The sequence below is a fragment of the Tamandua tetradactyla genome, chromosome 21 (assembly GCF_023851605.1).
Source record: "Tamandua tetradactyla isolate mTamTet1 chromosome 21, mTamTet1.pri, whole genome shotgun sequence".
Classification (NCBI taxonomy): Eukaryota; Metazoa; Chordata; class Mammalia; order Pilosa; family Myrmecophagidae; genus Tamandua; species Tamandua tetradactyla.
In genome coordinates this window covers 32,189,502-32,216,043 of record NC_135347.1, presented here as the reverse complement: position 1 = coordinate 32,216,043, position 26,542 = coordinate 32,189,502, and the positions used below count along the sequence as shown (strand labels likewise).

The window sequence follows — 26,542 nt, the reverse complement described above, 5'->3', positions numbered from 1 at the left end:
CACAGCACCATTATTCACAACTGCCAAAAGGTGGAAGCAACTCAAGTGTGCATCAACAGAAGAATGGATAAACAAAGTGTGGTATTTACATAGAGTGGAATATTATTCAATTATAAAAAAGAATGAAGTTCTCATGCATGTGATGATAAAAATGAACCCTGAAGACATCATGTTGAGTTGCATAGGCCAGAAACAAAAGGACAAATACCATATGATCTCACTGATATAAAACAGGGCAGACTATGTAAATTCATAAAACAAGTAGCAGGTTACATGGGGAATGGGGAGTTAATATTAAATTGGTACAGTTTCTATCTGGGGTGATTGAAAAGTGTTAGCAACAGATGATGGTGATGGAAGCACAACTTTATAAATGCAATCAACACCACTGAAATGTATATTTGAAAGTGAATAAAATCAGAAATTCTAGGTTGTACATAAGTTATCAAGAAAAAAACAACCATAGAACTGTACAACACAAAGAGTGGACCCTATGAAAACTATGGGCTATAGTTAACATAATAACATTTCTTCATTTGTAACAAAGGTACCACACTAATGCAAGAAGTTAATAATGAAAAAACTGTGTGTGTGTATGTGTGTGTGAGGGATATTTGGAAACTTTGTACTTTCTACATGATTTTTCTGTAACCTACAACTGCTCTAATGAAAAAAAGAGAAACAGACATGCTAGCCAAATGCAATATGTGATCTTAGATAGCACCCTGTACTAAAAGATGATTGGGATGACTAACAAAATGGAATACAGACTGAAGATTAGAGCATTATATCAGTGTAAAACGTTTACACTGAATTTAATAACTATACAATGTTTAATGTAAGAGAATACCTTTGTCCTTAGGACAAACAAACTAAAATATTAAGATATAAAGGGGTATAATTTTTTAATCTACTTTCACCTGATACAGAAAAAAATAAAAGTGTTTCATGTGCATATAAATAATACGTATGCATGTATGTAAAGGTATAAAGATGAAGAAATTTAAAAGGCTGCAGAAGTCAAATCAATAAATCATTCAAATGGCATGAAGAATAAAAGTATCCAATATACAATCAGTCAATAAAATGGCCAAACCAGGCAGGTAGAAATGAGAACTACATAAATCTTTTCCTTTAAGATTAAGGCATGAAAAGTTAAAAATGAATTTTAAGAAGGCAAATTAAATACCAAATGTATTAACAGCGGCCTCAGAAACTTTCAGTTCCCTTCAACATGTTATCTTCTTTTCCTTGTAAAAATCCCATGTCATGGTCACCCAGCAGAAAAGAGTGCATAGCCATGAGCTTAAATTTTGACAAAAAGCAGAAATGTTGTGTTATACTTCCCAGAAGGTTGTTTATAGGGAGTTTGACTCAGCTAGGTGGTGCTCCCTTTTGTGGCTCTGCTACCTTTCCTTCAAAGTTTGCGAAAAGTTGGGAAAAAATAAATTTAAGTGTTCAAAACTTACATCTGCATAGGTTTTTTTTAGTAAAGTGATCAACAGTCTTTACAAATATTCCGAAGGTTATTATAAGCCAATGTCTTTAATAACTTGAGTAACCAGAAACAAATTAATATTCTGTTCAGTAAGACATGAAATCCATTTTAAATCTTTTTTTAATTTAAGGTTAAATTTCCAAGTTTTAGCATGGCTATCCTCAACAGTTCCTCTCTCATGAGTTTCATGTATGAAATGCTAAGATTTTATACTCATGGATTAGTTTAGAAATACTTCTCCAACTCTAGCGCATATCAAGATCACTACCCTTTCCCAATTTTTAAATTGCATATGCCTTGGCCCCATCCCAGCCCTACTAAACCTTGTGAGGAAGCCACCACTGAGGCTGATTTTAAGACTTCCTATTTTTCTTCTGATAAAACAAGTAAAACATGACCTCTACCTATCTCTCTGATTCAATCACTTTTTTTTTTTTTCATGGGCAGGCACGGGGGAATGAACCCGGGTCTCCAGTATGGGAGGTAAGAACTCTGCCTGTTGAGCCACCGTGGCCCGCCCTCCAATTCAATCTTAAACCTCTTCTGCGTCTCTATTTGTATCCTCCCTTCACTGACTTTCCTTCCATCCTTGAATTTGACATGCTTTATCCCCCACCTTGTAACCTTGGCATAAGCAGTTCTCTCTACCTAGGTTTATTAATCCCCACCCCAACCACTTCCCTAGTACTTACTGTCCTCTACCCACCCTTCACTTCACAAGGGCTTTTCACTGTACCTCTTCCCTAAGACTACATAAAGTTTCTTACCAACATTCAGATACTGCACATTTCCTTCACAGCACTTAATACACATATCATACCATATTCACGTAAATATTTGAATAAATTCTCCTTTACTATCACTTGATATCTGAAACAAGCTACTGACATATCCATGCAACACGTTCCTCACTTACAAAATAGGGATCACAACAGTACCAACTGTCTCACCAGTAAATAGATGCACATACAAATAAAGCATCCAGAGTGGTGGTGTCTGGGACATAAAATGTGTTTATAATTAAGCAAATATGAGGGCAGGGAATGTTCTACTTGACAACTGTATCCCTACTTTCTAGTACTGTATCTGACATAATAAACTCTCAAAATAACATTTGTGAATTAATAAATGGTTAATACTATCTCCTTTTTGCTTTTCATTCAAAAGTACCATATACCTAAATCTTCCATGCAAATTTTCATATTCTTTCCTTCTGGCTTGTTTTTCTGCCTCTACTTTTGGGTTTTTCTTTCTCAAAGTCATCTAATTCTACACTGTTGGGAAAAAATAATTTTAAGTAAAATAATTTTAAGCAGAAGCTTATTTTAAAGAATCAAAAAATCTGGAAACACCGGATCCACCTCCCACAGGTCACAATTGCTTGTACCTAAATAGCACTGACTCCTTCAAAGGAGACATACACTACTCTCCAATTTGCCAGTCTCTTCTCCCAAACATCTTAACATCTGGACGGCATCATGTGTTAACCCACTCGGCTTCTATGGCCCTTTCTCTTTTATACTCCTATACTCCAATTAAGACAAAATTTAGAATTATACAGCTCTTTACAGCTTACAAAATATATCCACCTTGGGTGGGCCATGGTGGCTCAGCAGGCAGAGACCCGGGTTTGATTCCCGGTGCCTGTTCATGCAAAAATACATATATATATACACACATATATATATATTTTCAATATATATATATTCACCTCTATTCCATTTTATCCTTACAACAATGAAATTTCCTTGAAGACAACGTAAGGAATCCTATACCTTTTTCACAGAAAGGCAACTCTCCCAGGGTCCAAGCTTTAAGAAGAGTTAATTTCAGATGCCTTCAAGTTTTTAGTACTAATCCAAACCCCACACTCCTGCCCTGAGGGGGCTGTACCCCTCCAAATATCCTCTGTACTACCATGTTTGTTCAGAGCTTACCACTTCTTATGAATCTGGCTTTGAGTTCCCTTTGTTCCTGGCACCTAAAAACTATCTTTTAAGCTCAGCCATGCACTTACTTTACTTCCTTTTGCCCTGTTTTATCCAGCATTTTCATAGGTTTGAAGTGGGAATCAACTCAGCATATTGACAGAAAAGCATATCCTTCTTTCTCTATACCCTATACTCCACTCACATCAACGTTTTGAACCAGACTAAAGAAAACATAACATCTGTACTGTGTGCATGATAACTGCCTACTATTTTACAGAAAGAAAAGATAGTCTTCAAACCTTCTTTGCTTTTTATCACAGGAATTGGAAACTACATTACAATGGCATCTAAAGGAAGAATGAATAAATTGAAGGCCTTATAAGAAAATGATGCAATGGGCAGCTGCCTTCCTTACCACCAGAAAGAAAGAACTGATTCCAAATGAGTCTTGGATTGAAATGAAAAGTCAAGGAAGTGGATGGGTGAAGTGGATGGGTAAAGTAGATGGGGGGGGGGGGGGCGGGGAGAGAATGAAAAGAACATTCCCAAATAGTAGCACTAGAGAAGAAACAAAACTGTTTATGTGTATTTAAACATTATATATATTAGACGGTTTGTATTAAAGTCTTAAAACTATGATTTCTCATTTTAATTCTATTAAGTAATCAATGTATTCATTTGCTTAGCACATAAAAATTTTCCTTCTTACTCATATGCATCCCATGCTACTACTTTTTCTTTCCTATTTTGTTAACCGATAATAGTATTTAGATGGACCAAATTCCTGGATCCCCCCAAAAAAGGTTAATTATAAGCTATACTGAGAGAGTAAACTGATTTTCTACAAAAATACTAGGGGAGATTGTATGTTTGACAAATAGGGCTATGTGTATACAAATCAAAGAATTTTATTTAATATTCGAAAGAACGAGCACACAGCACTAAATTCTCACTCCATTCCTTGAACTCTCCCTCTTTAATTTCTGTTTAAGCATGAATGCCACTCAAAAAGGCTTCTTTGAGGGAATGTTTTAAAGATTTTTGACAGACACGCATGAGGAGATTTAGGGCCAATTTGATGGTGTTCTGAAATTCAACCATCAATTCATTTTCTCCTAGCTTTTCTGGACTTTCTTCTCATTGCAATTGTATTTATATCAATACAAGCATTAGATGAGACTCAGGGTTCTGCTACATAGAAATAATAAGCATTTCTCAGGGTAACTATGAAGAGCAAAACAGTTAAGAGTATTGCATAATGCCTAACATACAGTAATAATTAGAGATTAAAACTATGGATCCTTCTAAGCTCAAGATCAGAATCTTTACTTCAAAGTTTGCTGTGGGTATTCTTTGGACTGCCACAACTATAAACACATGAAATTTCTATAAATAAAACCCATATACCTACTAAATTTTTCAAAATAAAATTTTTTATAAAAAAGGGAAAACATGACTATTATTACACGGTAGTCGCTATGTACCAGTTATTAGGTTCTCACTTAGCTTTTCATTTTCATATTATAAATAAGTAAATATATAAATGCAGGCTCACAGAAACCCAAGTGAAGAAAACAAAGTAATGTCAACACTATGATAACAAGAGAGCAAATTATGAGTACATCTAGAGAAACTAAAGAAATTTGGAAAAATGAAAGCCACTAATTTCTTAGAATGAGTTTGAGTGAATTTATTTTAGAAGATATAGTCTCCATAATGCTTGTGATAGAAAAAAATTATTCTTCGCCTACTCCCTCCACTCCCCCAACCCTATTATCCATTTTCTTCTTTTGCCTTTTTAGTATTAGATAATCACCCCTCAAGTTTTGGTTGGCAGATGCCTACCCAGCTAAAAATTAGATTTCCTAGTCTTTCAGCTAGATGAAGAGGTTATGGCCAATGGCAAATGGCTGGAAGTTTATGTGCATTTTCTTTATCACAGCTTTAAAAATGAAGCGGTTTGCCTTAAACCTTCCTTCTTATCCCAGGACTTGTTCCTATTGACTGGAAACGGCAACCACTGGAGCACTGGAAGCCATATGGCAAAGATGGTAAAGCTGCTCCATTAGCCAGGTTACCTGGATAACAAGGTTAAGGGCAGAACACAATTACTTGCTCTAGGCTATTACATGACAGTGAAAAGAATTTTATTTGGGTATGTGTGGTTTAGATTCTTGGTATAGCACTGCACCTGATTTTCTAACTAATATACTATACTAATGGTTGTACAAGAAACATTTTTAAAAAAACATTTTGAAAGAATATATATAATTTGAATTCACTTGCCCATCTCACTGAATTGAACACGAATTTCTAACATAGCCAAAATGCAATGGTAAAAAAAAAAAGCTTATGAGAATCAAAGAGATAAAGATGGATCAACTCTGATTGAGGTATTGTGAGGGAAATGGACTAAGGTGTAAAGCTTAATGGAAGTGATTTTAGAACTCAACTTCCATGCCCTTTCCCATACTTTTCCCTCAGCCTGGAGAACGCATTCCCTCCTAAACACCTGATAAAACTCCACTCCTTAAGACTACTAAAAAATACCATATCCTTTTTGTAGCCCTCCCTGCCTTCCTCAGATCAGGTTACTGTTTTAGCTTATGTTCTCATATTTTGCTGACTGTTTACTAATTTCTTCACAAAATTGCACCTATTTTAATATATGTACCTCTTATCTATTAGGTCCCAGAATGCATTAAGTGGGGTCCTTATCTTAGTTATTTCAATAGATTATTATCCACTTTAACACAAACGGACAACAATATCTGGAAAGTAGCTGATAATGAGCAAATGCTTAGAATTAGTGAAAAATGGATTGATGGCTGAAGGAAATGACTTTCAAACTTTTTGGAATATGACAAATAAAATAAATACATTTTATATTATGATCCAGCACAAATACACACACATATACAGTATAAAACAAATATTTGATGAAATCACACTTTATAAGATAAATACTGTATTTTCTAATCTATTCCACATTCTCTTTCAATAAAACAAAACAAAACTGATCATGACCCACTAATGGGTTGCAACCCACTGTTTAAAGTACATCAGCCTGATCAAGTCATTTAGAAAATAAAAAAGGGCTCAGCTTGATAATTACAAGTCCCATCTTTAAACTCTATAAAACTAAAATGTAGCAAAACTTGTTATTCATCTTATCTTGTACTATAAGCAATAAAATACTATCAAAAGTTTGAGAAAATCTGGAAAACATTGACACCAACTGGTTTTCAGAGTTGTGTATACATATATGGAAAGATGCATATATATCTACAGTTTTGTAGTACAAGCAAACATGACTGTTCCTTTTAGTATTCTAAATCATCAATACAAAACAAAACTGTATTATGAACTCCTCATTAAAGTACAATGCAACTTTATTACCTTAAATTCTCTACTGAAGAAATGAGAAAAACAAAACTGCTAGAACTAGATGCTAAGAAGGGTAACATTTAGCATGACTAATTTCAAAGATGATTATTTAGATTTAGTCATTTTGAATCTGAGGTAAAGATGATAAACTCAAAAGTAAATATCTTCTAGTAAGCATTCAAATTATTTAAATGAGAAATAAGGGCTGTTTATATAGAGGTGAAAGTCACTAAGTTTCATAAAACAGGAAATTTCTAACAATATCAATGACATGAGATTTTATCTAATCCCATACTTTATAACAACCAAGTAAAGCTTATTTATTTTTTGCTCAATATTACCAATCATGTGGAATTCTAACACATCTAGAAATTATATGATGCTTGGAATGTGCTTCAAAATAATCCAGTGGGGGAAGGGGTATAGGTAGGAGTCATAGATTCAACTAGATTGGCTATAAGATAACTTGTTGGCACTAGATGTGTTCATGGGGGTTCATTTATTCTCACAACTTTTGAATGTGACTTTAATAGGTGGGAATCAATGTGAGGATTTCAATTCAGTAGGCTTCTTAAAGAAAGTTCTCCTATGTGTTCCAGAAGCCTTTAAAAAGCCATTTTTGAAAACCTGTGGATTTCCATTTATTATATTTCCTACTCACTGCCCACCATCAATGCCTCCCCCAATCACTTTAAAAGTTAGATCCAAGGACGATTCTACAACTTTATAAGAATTAAGCAAAAAAAAAGCATAACTTACAAATGGACAAATAAATTCTCAAACATACATGGACCAACTTATATTACTGAAAAAAGTTGAGTATTAAGCACCCATAAACCATCCAAAAGCGGGCAAATGTGACCATGTATTTCTGACCTCTGATCTTTACTCAAATATCTCTTCTTGGAGTAAATCATCATTCAAAATAACTTTAAGATAATATCTAAAAGAATTTGAAAAACGTTGTTGCAAATAACACAAATCCACACAGCTGGGAACTGATGCTTTGAAATCTTTCAGTATATCTTTAGAAAACTTAAAACTTCAGTTATATAAGACTTTGTGTCAAGATGAAACCGTTTTACAGGTGCATCCTGGCCCACACTTGTTAGTAAATAAGCTTCAAAACTGTCAGTTACAACATAGCCAGCGGCCTATTTTCCTGTACATTTTTCTTCCTTTTAGTCAGTGGTTATACAGTATTCTCCACACAGAAAATATAAAGCCTTTTTTAGTAGAAAATTAATTACACCTACCAAAAAATACCAAATGACCTCTTGCTTAATTCTATTTCATTTCATAAGCTTCCACAAAGGAAAATGGAAATACTGAAAGGCCAAGAGATTATAAAATTCTAGTCTATAAAAATCAGCTTTTTCTAAAAACTATTCAATCATAAAAGCAGAGCATATTTCTCCTCTCATTATTCGAGATTATTATTCACAGTTATGGTAACTTTTTGCCCAAGAAAATCTATCTGTAAAGTTTACCTTTTCAGTCTTTCAACTAGGCACAATCTCCCTTCTCAGTTTTGCTATATTATGGAAGTTTTGTGGGGAAGGGATGAGAATTGAGGGTAACAGTGACAGTAGAGCAAAGGAAAGGGATAGCATAACAGTGGTAAGGAAGAAAATGAAAGCAAAATGGTAGCAGGTTTCTCTTCTCCAGATAAAATTCCAAGGCAGCTGCAAGAACTAGATAATGTGACAAACCACACTTCTCAGAAGCACATAAAACTAGTTAACATAAAATATGACTCAGAATAATTAGAGATATATGCATTGCACTTATTAAAAACGGGAATTCATTGTAACAGATTCTTTTAAAAAAATAGGCATTGGGCGGGCCGCGGTGGCTCAGCGGGCAAAGTGCTTGCCTGCTATGCCGGAGGACCTCGGTTCGATTCCCGGCCCCAGCCCATGTAACAAAAAACGGAGAAACAGAATACAATAAAACAAGAAAATGTTTAAAAATGTTTCCCTTTCTTCCTTCCTTCCTTCCTTCTATCCTTCCTTCCTTCTCTCTGTCTTTCCTTTAAAAAAAAAAAAAAAAAAAAAATAGGCATTAATTTTTTCAACCAGACTACCAAATATAACTGACTTACTATTCTCTATTATGTTAGATACGGCAGCAAAATGAGTAAGATTACCTTAATAGATAAGGGGTCAGAATGCAGCAGCAAGTGATCTTTTAGTATATTTCACTACAGGACTTATTCTCAAGAGTCGTAGTTTCTATTTTGCAGGTGATTTGATTTCTGTGTCTCCTCTAGATATTTCTACCTACTAATCATCCCACTGCTCATTAAAGAGTAAGAATAATGTGGACAATGGTATCAAGTAATTCTTCTTGCTTACTAGTCAATATACCTGTAGAGATTTGGAGCAAAGCTGAGATTCATGTTTTTCTAGTTTAGCCTCTCAACTTGAGTGTTTCCATTCAAACTGTTGTCTAAAACTAAAATTTAATAATTGATAAGCTGAAACTTCAAAATCACTGAATTCAACTCTCCTCATTCTATAATTGAGAAAATTATCAGACTCTTAGTTAAAAGATGGTGTTAACTTAATCTTAAGACCATTTCAACTAAATCAAGCTGCCTTCCATGACTGCTCTTTAATTTTTCTTTAGAGAAAGCAAACGTAAGACTTCTTGCTATCCAGTTTGCTCATGAAAACTGATAAACTATACACAGAAAAACAGGAATGAATACTGAAATTGGGCATACCCAGAAAATTCCACGTCACAGGTCAGATACTAAATGCCTGCTTTATTTTCTAACCAACATCTTTTTTCAAAAACTCTCCTAGCAGCCAAAACTTTCCTGTTTCTTGCCTATCCATCATTAATTAATTCTCTGTGACTGCTATTCAAGTTTGTTATGTATTATATAAAACCTGATGCTGGTTATAATAAACAATATCAAATGCTTATGCTAGAAACTATTTTAAGCCCTCTACAAGTAGCATCTTACTCAATCCTTAACTTTAAATAAAGTGAATAATACTACAATTTCCATTTAGAGGTGGCAAAAATCAGCATCCTAGAAGTAATGTGGCCTAATTCGCAGAGCTTAAAGAAGTAGAATTGGAGTAAGCAACCTGGCAGTCTGGCTCCAGTCTTCTTCCTAATTTTTACATGAGTACATATAGTTACAAGGATTTTATTATTAAGTATAAATATCTCAAAATTTGGGACTACAAAACTTAATCTTTACATTTAAAGATTAAGCATAGCCCAATATAGTCTATTCCTTTAAACTACGACTTCTTTGCAAAGACATGGCCAACATAAGAACTCTTAACTCCTTCATAAGTAAAACTCGTTTGAAAGAAAAAACAAAAATAACAGGTTGCAGCAATACTTCCAACAAATATCCAGATCAGCACTGACTAACAGAACCTTTCACAGTGTGAAATTTTATACCTGTACTGTCCAATATGGTAGCCCCCAGCCACAGGTAGCAGTTGAGAATTTGCTAGGTGCATGGTGTAACTGAGTAACTGAATTCTGACTAATACGTAATTTAAATTTGCCTCATTTTTCACTTGATCCAGCTTCAACTACTAACCCAAACAAAATAAATCTTCACAGAGATTTGAGTAAGCCAATTTTTCATGTTTAAATTCTTTGTAAAACTGAATAGAAAAAATAAGTAAAATCTGTATTACCAACAAAACTTTCTTAGGTAAGAAACCTTTTGAATATTGTATACCTAAGAGGAAGAACATGAAATCTGAAAACTATGCTGCCTATGGGAAAAATTGGGCAAAGAAATAGACAAGTTTTCAATGCTCTTCATAATAAATTCTTCACAATGAAATGCTTACCTTGATTCACCACTACTGTTTCTAACACTTTCTTCATCACTATGTCCATTCATTGTAAATATCAAGAAGTTTTAAAATAAAATATAAATCTTCTCAATTTAAAAGATGAATATAAATACTGATTCTTCCTTGAATATCAAAAATTCACACGTGAATTTTCTCCAACATTCACAGGTTTCCCAGGACCCCTTCTGATTTACCTAAAGAAAACATATTAAGAAAGTAAGAAAATTTCCTGTAGAAAAAGAAAGATAAGCCTGTCTAGAACTGACATAAATCTACCTAGGCCAATTAGACTTAAGGTAGTATGGACAGATTGGGGACCTTTTACTCGAAATATTTCTATTAACTACAATTCTGATTACTTTTAAACAGCCACTGCTAACACATATTTTTGACAGAAGAAATTAAAATATGTATGGACTGAAAACTTTTAGAGACTAACTGCAACTTCAGCAATATTTACATGGATTAAGAAAGCAAAGCGGTACTATGTAACATACACACATTCCAAGAATAGAAACTGAAATCTTATTACATACTTAGAAAAGACAAATGAAGTAGAGTGGGGAGAGGTTACCTTTAATCAATTCCCAATTCCTTTATTCAAAACTTCATATACTCCACTGAGGGCAAATTGTAAAAATGCTCACAGGCCAAGAATAGAAGAACAGAAAAGTACCATTTGTAATCTTAGCAAAAACGCATACCTGAAAAAATCTGCTCTTTGACAGATAAACTGACAGTGGAGTGATAAAACTTAAAATATTAAGTTTTAAATTAAAAATAATTTAAAAAAGTAATAGAAAAAGAATAAACACCACATCTGAATTAAGTAAGGGTTTTGGGTCAAAAAAATGGACCAAGACACAGCATTTCTATCTTTCACGATTTCAGCACAACACAGTCACCTACAAGCCATCCACGAATAAACAAAGGAGATCTCTGGCAGGGGAGGGAGAGGAGGAAGCGGGGGAAGGAGACGTCAGATCCTTCCCCAGTCAGAAAGTACCAAGACAGCCGATTGAGCACTGCTGTCCTCTGACCTCAGCAAACAGAATTCACTTACGGATATTTTCACTCCACAAACACAAAAGGAGAATATGCGTTACTGCCAACTCAATCATAGCAAACTCTGCATCTAGATTAAAATTTTAATTCTCCAGAGACTATACAGTACAGGAGACCTTTTGCTAGAATGTGTTAAAAATGTAACCATCTGACTTAGCATTTATTACTAATGTTAATATTAATTCCAAACTCACTCAAAGAGCGTTATTGATAATCACGTCTTCAAAACTAAATACTCTAACAATCTTACTCTCTTTCCAGAAAGTCTTTCTCCGCTGAGAAAGTTCACTCCTCGTTTCGCTCTTTCGTTTTCTCCTTCCTTTCGCCCCTCAAAATGGCTTTCTCTGTACATTGTAACTTCCTTTTTCCTTCTCATCTCCCTTCTCCGAGGAAGTCCTCTTTCTGAGACCTTTCTCACAACCCTAAGTTCTGAAGCTTGGAGCGCACGCAGTTCTCTCCTGCGTCTCAACAGTGACTCTTTCCAAAGCAGTTATACCCTTCAATCCTCCTCATCTATCCCCGTCTTTTAACAGTTTTACTCCTGCTAAGTTTTCGAAGCGGTCCTGGAAGAGATTTTGGAAACCTTCCTCCCTCATCCGTCCATCGCAGCTTTGCTCCAATCAGCCTACCTCCCGAATGCCCTCCTCCCCCTCCCAACCTCTCCTAAGGCCTCCCATCCCGGTCCCAGAGTCTCCCTTCCCGCCTCAAACTTCCAGCAGACCCGCCCCGCGCCCTCCCAGGCTCACCCGAGCCGCCGCCCCCTCCCCCTCCCCTCTCCCCTCTCCTCCGCTCCCCACGTGTTGGGAACCCGGGTCGCGGCGGGACCCACGCAGCGGCCAACTGCTCACAGCTCTCCCCGATCGGCCCCGCCGCCCCACGCTGAGGCGGCCCGGGCTCGGCCACCAGTCCGTTGCGAGGATGCGCTCCGCGGCCGCCGGCCTGCGCTCTGCGCTCACACGCCCCCTGCGCGCCGGGCCCGACCAGCGCCGTGGGCCCTAGCTCAGCCACTCCGGCCTTCGCCCGGCGCCTGGCTGCTGGGCCGCCGCCCGGACACCGCGCCGCCCCCGCCCTCCACCCGGCCAGCCCCGGTCTCCCCCACCCCCCGCCACATCCTGACCCGCCCGCCGCCCCCTTTTCTTACCCGCGGGCTGGCGAGCGAGCTTCGCGGGGCAGAGGGAGCCGGCTCGGGTCGGCGGCCTCCCCCGCACCCGGGCCCGCGGTCTCGGCTGCTGAGTCCTCGGGCTCCCGGGCGTCTCGGGGTAAGCAGGAGTCCCGGAGGGGGAGGGGAAAGGGGAAGGGCGCGGAGGGGAAGGGGAAGCCCCAGCCCCCGGCACCAACGCGCAATCCCAGGTGGAGCGGATCCAACAATCAATTCATTATTGAAGCACCAAAGGCGAGGGCAGCGAGAAGTGAAGTACCGAGTCTTCGTCGTCTCCGTCGCGCACGCGCTCCCGCTCCCGCCGCTTATCGGCCCCCGGCAGCCGCCATGACGCCGAAAGAGCGAGCGAGCGCAACCGTCTCCTCGTAGCCGCCGCCGCCGCTGCCACCGAGGTCGCCGTCGCCTCCGCCTCCCGCGCGACGTAAGCTCCTCTGCTCACTCCCCTTCCCCACCGCGCGCGAGGCAGGCGAGCGGGCGCGCGCACGCCAAACCCCTTTGGCTGGAGCGCCGGCCCTGGTAAGAGCTACGTTTTGGAGTCGCGGGGCGTAATAAAAAAAGCGATTGGTGCTGGGGCAGGGCGGACAACGAGTGCGCGCACGCGCACTAGTGGGAGCGCGCACGCCGGCCGCGCGGAGGTCCCCGGACTCTGGCCTCGGCCGGTTGAACCTCCGTGGGGCGCCCGCCCTTAACGGACGGGAGTTGGATTCCGGGAAGTGGGAGCTGCAGGCTCGCTCTGCGCGGGTATGGACGCCGCTGTCACTCGGGATGCTTTCACAAGGATTTAGCGGCGGAGAGACTGAGAAGGAACCGGGGAAGCGCGGTGGGGGGTGGGGGGGGAGGCTGGAGAAGGTGTGGCTCCGGGAGCGGAGGGACAGCCCTTCGGAGCCGGACAGCGCGTGGGGTTCGGTAGCCCAGGCCTCGGCCCGCTCCTCCTTCGGGCTCCCGACCCGGTCTGAGCGCCGGCCAGAGGAGCTGGGCGGGGGCGGCTGCGTCACACCGGGCAGCCTGGGAACCCAACTGTTGGGCAACTGTGGTCACCTCCCGCCGCCTCCTACGCTTGGGCGACCCGAGACGGAGGCTTCCTCGGGGGCACCTGAGGAGACGGAGAAAAAATAGAGACCGACTTCTTGATTCATTGTGGGTGGACCTTGCCCCTTTGAGGAAAAAAAAAAAAAGGTTCCTGTAACTTTTCCTTTCTAGGACCCTCCCTGAAGGGCGGGGTGAAGGATGTGACGCCTACTCGCAACAAAAAAGCAACTCGAGGGACTGTAGTAACTGTCTCAGTCTAACGTGCTGCAATTTAGTTGACGGTTTCTTTCATAACTGTAACTGCGGGCTTCAGAACCTTTTCAGGCTAGTTGAAGGAAACACTGTCTTTCAACTTGATTGTGTCTCGCTTCGCCCTCAGAGCATTTTTGTTTTTTTAAATCGACATTCTCTTACACTTTATTTTTCCAGCCCATGATCGAGGTTAATGATAATTTTTAAAACTTTCTAATCTCATTCTTCAGTTATTTTGTTTGTGTCAAGACCTACCTTCCGAGTCAAATGAGTTTCTTTGAAGTAACATACGTTCCCTAAATAGTTCTTTTCACGTGTTGGAAATACTCAGACTTCTTGTCTACCAGTCTAGCCCTTTAAACGGTTTGGTTGAAAGCTTTTGAAAAGATTACAGAACGTAACTCCCTTTGTTTATTAAATATATCCTTGAGGAATGGAGGAAAATGAACAGGTACACTCGGCCTACTTGAAAATTTATCTGAGATCATGTAATAATGAAACAGTATGAAACACTACCATCGTTTGCAAAATGATCTGTGCTCAATCTTTTATTTCCTTTTTCCTAATTAAAAGCTGCAATGCTGGGTTGTGAGGGATAACAAGATCATACAAATTTCTGTTTCTGAAGTTCTTAAAAATGCTATGAATTAAGTACTATTTTTTTTTCTTTGCATGGGCAGACACATGAAATCGAGCGTGGGCACTGCAGATGAGAACTCTGCCTGCGAGCCACCGTGGCCTGCCCAGTACTGATTTTTAATATTTTTTAAAGATTTTTCTCATGATAGGACCTTCGTAGGCTCCTGACTAATTTCTTTCTTGGGTTTTAGAGAGGTGAGACATAAAAGCCTCAGAAAAACAGTAAGCACAACAGATAAACAATTTTATAATTGCAAGCATGATTCAGATACTAAAATCTTCACTTATAACTGCAGTACTTTTTGTTATTGTCTTACAGAAAGTACTTGATAGACTTAATCCGTTTTATTTTTTTTTAAAAGCACATGTCAAATCTTTTTAAACTACTGATTGTGTCATTGGATGTGATATACTCCTTATAGAAGCTCTAACCACTTTTTTACAGAAAAAAATCTTACCAAATTTGTAATAAAATGTTGGACTTTGGAGATTTATATTTTAGGTAAAATATGCATTACATAATAAACAGAATTTTAGAATGACTGTTGGAAATGTGGAGGAAAACAACAGATAAGAGGAAAATTGCAACAGTCTTGCTAGTTTGGTTTTTAAAAAGTCAGTTCATAAATTATGCAAAAGTAAATTTTTTGGCCATTTGTTATCTGTTTAGTAATTCTGTTTCACTTTGAATAAATCCTGTCTAGCCTAACCTATTGGTCCTTACCTGTTGGTACTACAAACGATAGAAAAACAAACAGTTTATATACTCTTAATGCATAACTAACAAAAATCTGTGAAAATTAACAGCAACCAAGAGGTTTTTGTTTGTATTATTTCAAAAGGTTTTTATTACAGCTAAATTTCCTTTTCGAAAATTTCATATTCCTTGCAAAGAATGTTATTGTCACAGAACCTAGGACATCATTTTTGTGAGCCCTCTATTCTGTTATGTTTTACTTGGGCTAGTTACCCATGGATATTCTTAGGTGTAAAAAGGTTGAGAACCACTTATGCAAAATTGTGAGGTCTGTAACATACAGAGAATAACACTTGCTGTTTTGGTAGTTTGAGGCATCACAAATTTTAATCTAATTATGTTCTTGTTGCAACAGGGCTTGCCTGTGAGAAACCTCTAAAACTTTCAGGACAGTATTGAAATATCTTAGAATCTACCTATGACATCCCCCAGGTCCTTATCAAATAGAAGATCTTTCCGAATATATTTAAGTTTGCAATCATCTTTGAATTGAACCCATAAAATCCTGTCATCAAATAGTGATTATTTTCCTATTCATGTATTTTCTAGTCATATATTTTCCTAATCATAAGTTATAGGAGAGTAGCTATGTTTCCCATTTTTGGACAGGAAACAGGAGTGACTGATTCCACCTGCCTGGTACTCCCGTTACTTCCCTCTGACAGGCGGAATTTCTAGGTTCCAGGAAATCTTTGGAAAAATTTTGTAGGTTATTCTTTTTGTTTATTTTTATTTTTTATTATCAAATCAAAACATACAAACATGAACATTCTTAACATACAAACATTCCATGCATGGTGTACAATCAGTGACTCACCATATCATCAATAGTATATTCATCAACATGATCATTTTTTAGAACATTTGCGTCACTCCTCAGTTATTCTGATAGCCACGAGATCATCCACCTTCTTTCTGGCCACTGTATTTAGGGATTTTGACTGATAAGTTCTTATATCACAAGTTAAATTTCAAATGGAGAGTTCTTGAAGATGATACTAAGATGCAACTGTGTAAAAAATCTAATAGGCCCTGAGGTGGATACAAAGATTCTTCTTTACCTAAAAACTTAAGTGTGCCCACAGAAAGAGGACTCTTAAAAGAACTGATTTCAAAATATCAAAATTGGTAAATTCATATTGGATCACTCCTTCGTTTCTCCCAAATCCCTTATTCTGTTTAAATATTTATTATATCCTATATGTTGTGATCAATCTTTCCTCTTAATCCCTACTCCTCTGCTTTAGTTTAGGCCCCTATTTTATTTTTTTAATCTTTCCCTTCAGCTTAGCCTTTACTCCCTTCAAAGTTGAAATTTAATGAGATCACTCCCCTGTTTTAAGTATATTTAAATATGCTTATGTATCTTAGGGATATACATATATATATATCCCTTTTACAGGCATAGTATTTTTTCCCATTTCTATAATATATTATGCCTTGAATTCTAAAAATACTGTACCTGAAAATAAAACTCTAGCTTAAATGAAATAAAAATCACCTGGTTCTAGATAAAAGTGGAAAGATAAATTTAAAAAAGACGTAATAGGCTGAGGAGCACAACAGCAATTGAACATAAAACACTTTTGGACTCCTTGGTAGCTAGGGCAAAAAGGGAAACAATTATCTTGCTCTCATGGTTAAGGAGGATAACACGTGTTTATTAAGAGACAGGATGGTGTGTGTCTGGAAAGGGTGAGGGATAGGGTATTGAGAACTCATGAATATTGCAGGAATACCTATCAACCCTTATATAAACAATATCTTGTTTATCATAATGACATTTAATTTAGTTTTCAAGTGTATGAGAGACATTCATTCCATTCAGTCTTATTTTAAAATTTATTTGTGAACTGACTTGATATTGTCACAGGTATTTGGTGAAATGTTAAGGGCAGTGTGTTTAAGGGGTGTGGCTACCTGGAGCTATGGTCCAGCATGCAGATATAGCTTTGGGGAACATGGTCATTAAATTTGCTGATGACAGTAAAGGAAAATTTTTTGTCGCATTAAAGAATTCATATTCTTCATAAGATCTCTGGGCTGTAATAATGAGCTACGCCTAAGGGTTGACTTAAAGTAGAGGTAAGGGAAAGGGAAAAATTGGGGAAGAAAAGTAGCCAGGATGTAACTAGGTGTCTGTCCTGGCACTGACACTTACTGGTTGTACCCCTAGGGGTGTGTTGTGTACCTTCAGTGTCCTTGACTCTAAAATGGGCATTTTAAACACACAACACTTTTATGATTTTAAAATAAGCACATGTTCTTTACAGAAATTTGGAAGAGAAAAAACATGAAGGAAATAACAACCATCTGTTTCAATTCACCATTAAGAGTTTGTTCCTTTTAACTTGATAACCTAATTGATGTGATATGCACACAGTTATGCCTCTTTTTTCGTTTAGCATAAACACTTTCTCAGTACATTAAAAGTCTTAGCCTCAATTTGAGTGACACAATAGTCCATTGTATGATTATACCTAAAATAATTAGAATGTTACCTTTTAAACATTTCAGTTTGCTTTTTCTTTTAAATCAGAAGGCACACATCTATATACTTCCCTAGTTCTGTGTTCCACACAGTTTCACTAGGATATATCTCAACATGGATTTACTTGTGTAATGCCACTGACTTGTATAATTTTTTTAAAATCAGAAGTTGTAGCTTTATAGAAAAATCAAGCAGAAAGTACAGTGTTCCCATACCTCCGCCCCCATTATTAACATTTTGCATGAATGTGGTACCTGTTAAAATTGCTGGAAGAACATAATTTTACTAATTACATTCGTAATTGACTTTAGAATTCATTGTTTTTGTTGTGCAGGTCTATGGACTTTTAAAAAACTTTATTCTGGTAACTTACAACCTAGTATTTCCCCTTTTAACCACATTTAAATATATAACTCAGTGGTGTTATGATCACGGTCTTGTGCTACCATCACTACCATCCATTACCAAAACTTTTTCATCAACCCAAACAGGAACTCTGTACCAATTAAGTACTAACTGCCCATTTTCTACTCTCACCCCCGTCCCTGGTAACTTGTATTCTAGTTTCTGACTCTTCTGATAAGAATTTGCTTATTCTAATTATTTCATATCAATGAGATCATGCCGTATTTGTTCTTTTGTGCCATGCTATTTTTACTCAACATGATGTCTTCAAGGTTTATCCATGTTGTCACATGCATAAGAACTTCATTGCTTTTCACAGCTGAATAAAATTCCATCGTATGTATATATTACATTTTGTTTATCCATTCATGTGTTGATGGATACTTGGGATGCTTCCATCATTTGACAATTGTGAATAATGCCAATATGGTCATCAGTGTGCATAAATCTTTCTGAGTCCCTGTTTTCAATTCATTGGGGTATATGACTAGAGGTGGGGTAGCCCTCTTATGTTGATTCTATACTAATTCTAAAGGACTGCCAAATTGTCTTCCACAGCAGCTGGACCATTTTGCATTCCCACCAACAATGAATGAATGGTCCTATTTCTCTATATATTCTCCAACACTTTTAATTTTCTATTTTTTTAAATAGTCATTCTATTGGATATAAAATGATATCTCATTGTTTGATTTGCATTTCTCTAATGGCTATTGATGTTGAGTATGTTTGGCTATTTAAATATCTTCTTTGGACAAATGTCTATTCAAATATTTTGCACATTCTTTAACTCTTTAATTGGGTTGTTTGTGTATTTGTTCTAGAGTTGTAGGATTGCTTTATGTATTTTGGATATTAAACTCATATGTGGTTTCTTAATATTTTTTCCCATTCTAAATGTTGTCTTTTTCCCAATGAAGTCTTTTTATGAACAAAGATTTTTAATTTTCCTGAAGTCCCATTTATCTATTTTCTCTTTTGTTGGTCATACTTCTGGTGTAAAGTCTAGGAAACCATTGCCCAGCACAAGGGCCTAAAGATGCTTCCCTATATCTCCTTCTAGATTTATATTTTGGTTCTTTTATTTAGGTTTTTGATCCATTTTTGAGTTAATTTTTGTATGTGGTGTGAGGTAAGGGTCCTCCACTCTTTTGCATATGGATATCCAGTTTTCCCAGCATCATTTGTTGAAGTAACTATCCTTTCCCTATTGAGTGAACTGGGTACCCTTGTCAAAAATCAATTGGCTAGAGAAGTGAGCATCTATTATTGAACTTTCAATTTGATTTCCATTGGGCTATGTGTATGCCCTTGGGCCTGTTATCAGGCTGTTTTGACCATATTACCTTTGTAATTTTTAAAATTGGGACGTTTAAGTCCTACAACTTTGTTCTTTTTTCAAGATGGTTTTGGCTATTTAGGGCCCCCTTATCTTTCCAATTAAATGTGATTGGCCTTCCCATTTCTGGAAGAAGGCTGTTGGAATTCTGATTGGGATTATGTTGAGTCTGTAAATCACTTTGGATAGAATTGACATCTAAACAAAATATAGTCTTGTAAACCCTGAACACAGAATGTCTTCTGTTTATTTAGGTCTTTGATTTCTTGTAGCAATGTTTTGTAATATTCTTTGTATATGTCCTTGCTTATATCCTTAATTAGATTTATTTCTAGATACTTGATTCTTTTAGTTGCTATTGTAAATGGAATTTTTCCTTGATTTCTTCTTCAGATTGTTCATTACTAGTGTATAGAAACACTACTTATTTTTGCATATTGATCTTGTACTCTGCAAATCCTTTCCTGAATTTGTTTATTAGCCCTAGTAGCTTTGTTTTGTTTTTTCATGATTTTCTATTATACTGGATCACGTCATCTACAAATAAGGAAAGTTTCATCTCTTTCTTCCCATTTAGATGCCTTTTATTTCCTTCTTTTGCCTAATTTCTCTGGCTAGAACTTCCAGTTCATTGTTGAATGTCAGTGGTGCCAGTGAGCATTCTTGTTTTGTTCCTGATATAGAAGGAAAACTTTCAGTCTTTCATAATTGGGAATGATGTTTGCTGTGCATTTTTCACATATATCCTTTGTGTTGTTGAGAAAATTTCTTTTTGTTATTTGTCTTTTAAGTTTTTTTTTTATCTAGAAAGAGTGCTAGATTTTGTCAGATGCCTTTTCTGCATCAATCAAGATGATTGTGTGCTTTTTCCACTTCATTATATTAATATGGTGTGTTACATTAATTGTTTTTCTTATGTTAAGCCAACCTTGCATACCAGGGATAAATCCCACATGATCGTAGTGTATAATTCTTTTAGTATACCATTGTATTCAGTTTGCTAGTATTTTGTTGAGGAATTTTGCATCTATATTCATAAGGGATATTAGTTTATGATTTTCTTTTCCTGGGGTATCTGTATCTACCTTTGGCCTGAGGGTAATATTGGCCTCATAGAATGAGTTAGGACATGTTCTCTCCTCTTCAATTTTCTGGTAGAATTTGAGCAGAAAAGGTATTAATTCTTCTTAGAATGTTTGGTAAAATTCTCCAATGAAGCCATCTGGTCCGGGGCTTTTCTTTGTTGAGAGGTTTTTGATTACCAATTCAGTTTCTTATTATTTGTCTGTTTAGATCTATTTCTTCTTGAGTCAATATAGGGAGTTTGTTTGTTCTGGGAATTTGTCCATTTCATCTAATTTGTCTAATTTGTTGGCGTATAGTTTTAGTACTGTGGGACTAGTAGAAATATTCCCCCTTTCATTTCTTATTTTAATTTATTTGAATCGTCTCTCTTTTTTTCCTTCTCATTTCTTTCTGTATTTATTTTTCAGATAAATATTTTTGTGTGTTTGCCATGTGGCTTAAACTTAACATCCTAAATTGATAACAATCACATTTGCTTTGATGCCAGCTTAACTTCAGTGGCATACACATGCATTGTTCTTATATTCTTTTGTCCCCTCACCTTTTGTTTTACTTGCAACAAATTTTGTCTTTGTACATTGTATGTCCCAAACCATAGATTTTGCATTATGTTTTATGCACTTAAATTTTACAACCTGTAGAAATTCAAAAGTAGTGTTGCATACTAAGAAATAAATACAAAATTTATAATTACCTATATGGTTACTTTTGCCAGAGATCTTTATTTCTTTATGTTGCTGTGCCAACATATGTCACTGGATACCCTTTGCCTTCAAATGGTGGAAGATGCTTTGTTTCATTGCCACACGACTGTGTCCCAGTTCCTTCCCCAATTGAGGGGGCCCGTCAAGACACCAACACCCCTCCTTTGCTATGTTCACTCCTACTGTCCCTTGGTATCTAAGGGGGTACAAACAATTCTGCCCTCTTTTTTTTATTCCAGAACAGTCAGAATTTAAGTAATCATCTCTCAAGCTGAAGACAGTTTTCTATTATCTTTCCCCCAAGGGGTTCAAATTGGCAGGTGTTTGCCATTTCCTTTCAGTTTGAAGAACTCCTTTTAGTATTGCCTATAGGGCTGATCTAGTTGTAAGGAACTCCATAATCTTTTGTGCATCTGGGAATGTCTTAATCTTTACCTCATTTTTGAAAGACCATCTTGCCAGATATAAAATTCTTGGTTTGCAATTGTTTTCTTTCAACACCTTAACTATTTCATACCACTGTCTTCTTGGCTTCATGGTGTCTGATGAGAAATCTGAATTTAAATCTATTTGGACTCCCTTGTATGTAAAAATTTGCTTTGTTTTTTCAGTTTTCAGAACTCCTTGACCTTGACAATTGACAGTTTCACTGTCAGTATGTTGGGACATGTTTCTCTTTGTGTCACTCTTGTTTAGGGTTAATTTGGCTTCTTGTATGTGCATATTCATATCTTTAGTTAAATTTAGTAAATGTTCTGCCATTATTTCTTTGAATATTCCTTTTGTCCTTTTCTCTTTCTTCTTTTAGTATTCCCATATGCATATCTTAATATGCTTGATGGTATCCCATTGGTCTCTGATAATCTGTTTGCTTTCTTTTTTATCATTTCTCTTTCTACCCTGAATCCTGAATTATTTCTATTATTTTTGTCTTTGAGATCACTTATACTTTCTACTCCCAGAACTTACCATGTTGCTTGTAAACCTGTAGGCATTTTTTCATTTCAGTTATTATGGTCTTCAACTCCAATATTACTGTTTAATTCCTTTTTAAAAGTTCTGTCTCTTTCTTGAGGTTCTCATGTTGTTCTTTTATTGTTTAACTGATATCCTCTAGTTCTTTCTCTGTGCTTTCCTTTATTTCCTTGAACATATTGGGGTTCATTTTTTTAAAGTCTTTGTCCAGATGGTCCAAAGTCTGGTCATTTTCATTGATGGTTTCATGATTTTTATCCTTTTCCTTTAGTTAGTACTTCATTTCCTGTCTCTTTGTCTTGTCATCTTTGGTTTTATACTGAACATTTTAATATATTAAAGTGTCATCTCTGGTATTTAGTCCCTGTGTTGTTGGTTCCTTAAATTTTTACCAGCTAGTACTATACATTGGTGATTTCCTTGAGGTCCAAGAGCTAACAAAAACAAACCAATGCAAAAAACAGCTTTCACATTCTTTGCAAGTTAGGTCTGTGGTGACTGGTGCTCTCCTTCAGAGTTCAGCTCTCCTATTAAGAAGATCAGCCCAAGGCAAATATGAAGTACAGAATTTTGTCTGTCTTTTCAGGGCTTGTGTCTTGTCCTGAGCTTTTGTTTACGTGTAGCCTTAGGTATTCCACCATTTACAGGAATCTGAATGACCCCTCTATCCCAGAGTTCTCCATTGTAGACTTAAAGGTAGTAATCATTTGCCCCAGGCGGCTTTGACTTAATTATTTCTTACACTGCTTTAGGGTCTGAAAGTTGCTTCTGTGTGTAGGGCAAGTTCTGGGAGAGCAAGCTAGAGACTAGTTTCCTGGTTCAATCTTTCATGCTGCTCCCAATAGCTTGGTACTGACATGCAAGCACTGCAGTATGCACATTGTGGTTACTCTACTCCCTCTGGAACAGGGCCAGGGACACACACTGCTGGGGAGGAGATGGGGAAGGGATCAGCAATCGTAATGTGAACTTCTACCATTTATTTTAATGCTGTGTTTTCTTGATTCAACACTTGCCCAGTTATTGAAACTCTGTTTTCCAGAGCTCTGAGGAAGACAGCCCTGCCAGTTTTTGCAAGTTGTTTAAAGATCTTGTGGGGAAAGCACCATGGAGCATATTACACCACCATCTTGGTCAACCAGAACTCCATATATAATATTTTAATTGCTTAGCCTTTCAGTTGCTTAGCTTTGGTCTGACCTGATCATAACTTCCCATTATTCCTAGCAGTCATCGACACTCTGGCTACAGGGACCATCTCTTGACTTCAGGTCATTGGAAAAATATCTCTTTGGTCCATCTTATGGATCATTCTCTCTTGTAGGTTTGTTCGTTTAAATTGTCAGAAACTGTCAAGTGCCATGACACCATTGTACTGACACCCTATTGAGACTTGCCAGGCAATTATCTGGACATTGAATTGATCGTTTCACATTATAATACGGTGTGTCATTGCATTATAATACAGTATTTCTGTTTGTACAATATGTCCTCAGCACATATTGGCATTTATTCAGTAAATATGTAAAACTTTATTATATACTAGATATTTTGTTAGACATTAGGGTGAGCACAGACAGAGGATTAAAGTCTATGACAGGAAACAATCACAGTATAAAATCACAACTGAGAAAAACATGAAGAATGATATAGTACAATGAAAACCCATAATAGAGAACTCTAGCCAGGAAAGAAAGTGACACTCTTGGAACTCAAGAATTAGTATGACTTGGATAGGCAAAAGAGGGAAGCAAAGATCTTTCCAGGTAGAAGAAACAAGGTGGGCAATTCGGGAGCAAGATCCCAGTTTGCCAAGAACAGATCCTTTTTACTTTCAGAATGTCTTGATTTGGATGATAAATTACATGGTGCACCAAATCTATTATGGACTGCAAGAAGCATGGTATTGCTGGAGCAGACAGCATCTGAGGAAGATGAGCTATATAGGGGCCTAAATGTTAGATAAAGGAGTATTGGAAGATTCTTTCCTTGAAGTAATGGGAAACTTTTGAAGGTTTTTAAGCAGAATGGTAATTTGATTGGATTTTCAGATGGAAATTTTTACTCTAGCTGTAAATTTCAAAAGAGTTAGGGGCAGGTCAAAATAGATACAGTATTACATTAGTTTGGCAGCTATAGTAGGGTTTTTAGAAAAGGTTAGAAACTGACGTGATGAATCAGAGTAATGTAATGGAGATAAAGAGAAGTAGATGTGCAAAGAAAAGTCTGCAGGACAGTTGATGGGGTTGGATTTAGGGTTAGAAAAAGGAGGGAAACTACATTGATGGCTAATGATGACATTCACCTGACTAGTGATGTATTTGAAAATGAATGAGTGGGGAGATCATGAGTTTAGTGTAGGATTAATTGAATTTCTGATGCTTTTGAGTCATTTAGGAGGGTTTTAGATAGAATCTAGAATCAAGAAGAGAGATCTAGATTGAAAATAAAAACTGATAGTATGTAGTGAGAAATTAAAGTCTTGTGTATACATGAAGACAAGAATGTGCCATGAAGTACTTCCATCAATTTGTCGTCAGATAGAAGTAAATGAAGTGGATAAGGAGATTCAGTTGACAGAAGGGTGTTGTGTGATGGAGGACCAAGGAATAACTGCTTCGAGGTGGAGTGGTAAATATGTGTCCAGTTCTGTTGAAAAGTTATGTAAAATAGGCCTGAATAGTATCCATTGGATTTCATGATATCACAGTTCCTGGTTACCTTTACAAGGATGATTTTTTTTTGGAGTAATAGATTGGAATGGAATGTGATGTGATAAAGAAATGGAATCAGTGAGTCTAGACTTCTCTTTCAGGGAAGTTGATTTGATTTGGTAGGATATATAAATTTTTTTGATTGCTTTTTGTGGATTTTTTTTTTGTTTTTAGGTGAAAGATGTAAGCTGTTTCAAAGACAATGTAAAGTGCCTTTTGAGAGATGCATAATATCTGAAAGAAGAGTTAGGTATAAGAAGTAGCTGTAAGGATTGGCACATATTAATTATTCAAAAAGATAAATCCGTGAAGATTTAAGAAATCTTAATTTGGCAAAAAATATGTAATTCTATTTTTTCAGTCTGCTACTGAACACTAGATACCACTGTTGATGGGCTATGGATGGTCACTTAAGGGGATTTTAGTTTCTGAGAACTCCCTATTTCCAAATATATGTCTCTTCTACTGATGATTGAAAAGTCATTGTTAGAGAGCTGTTTTACAGCATCTGTTCCTGGGAAGAGTAATATATTAAGAAGGTGGCACTCAAAAATGGCAAAATTTTAAAAGCACCTGAGGAGCTTTACAATAAAAATGCTCAAGTTTCACCTCAAGAAATTCTATCCTATTGTTCCAAAGTATACATTCTTTAGAAGCTCTCCAAGGTGATTCTAATGTGCCACTGGTGCTGAAAACTATCAATATCCTATTAACACTGCACTGATTCTTTCAGCATTTTGTTTAAATTAAGTGTAGAGAAGCAAGAACACTTATAAAACATGATTTTTGTGGTTCTTTTTTTTTGGTTTTGTGGTTCTTAACTGGAGCAGGAGAGGTTGCTCCCCACCCCCAATGGGATATTTTAAAAATCTGGAAACATTTTTGGTTGTTATAGTACAAGGAGATGAGATTTTTAAATGTAGCGGGTAGAGAGCAGGGGTACTGCTAAAATTCTTTAAATGCACTGAACAGCCCCCACAACAAGGAATTATCTGGGCCAAACCATCAATAATACCAATGTTGAGAAATCCTAAAAAGGATAGCAGACTATTTAGTATTTTTCAGTGAGATCTTAACAGAGATAGAGATTGTGGTTTGATAAGAGTGCTAGTGAATGAGGTCTGCTCTCCCAAAGAACTTAGCCTAAATTCAAATTTGCTTATAGCCGGCAATCAAAGAGCCTCAGGAAAAAAAAAAAAATCATTTTGCAGAACTAAGTGTGACTAGCAAAATGAATGTTACTTTACCTTTTAATATTATTAAAAAAAATAAAAA

At 37.0% G+C, this 26,542-nt stretch overlaps 1 protein-coding gene and 1 long non-coding RNA gene across 7 annotated transcripts in view; one reads left to right on the top strand and one right to left on the bottom strand.

The window, feature by feature from the left end:
• Positions 1–13,395, bottom strand: part of CHD1 (chromodomain helicase DNA binding protein 1) — a 75,725-nt gene extending 62,330 nt beyond the window's left edge. For 2 of the 5 annotated variants that reach the window (XM_077139075.1, XM_077139076.1), the window contains exon 1: positions 10,647–12,381. In XM_077139075.1, coding sequence (XP_076995190.1) covers positions 10,647–10,699 — 53 coding nt within the window. In that variant the 5' untranslated portion in view covers positions 10,700–12,381. Of the gene's footprint in view, positions 1–10,646; positions 12,383–12,858 lie in introns of those variants that run through there. The other 3 variants (XM_077139073.1, XM_077139074.1, XM_077139072.1) reach the window with 3 other exon arrangements.
• Positions 13,325–26,542, top strand: part of LOC143665548 (uncharacterized) — an 84,399-nt gene continuing 71,181 nt past the window's right edge. Inside the window, exon 1 of one of the 2 annotated variants that reach the window (XR_013167048.1) lies at positions 13,325–13,392. This is a non-coding gene — a long non-coding RNA (uncharacterized LOC143665548). Of the gene's footprint in view, positions 13,393–13,458; positions 13,618–26,542 lie in introns of those variants that run through there. The other variant, XR_013167049.1, reaches the window with a different exon arrangement.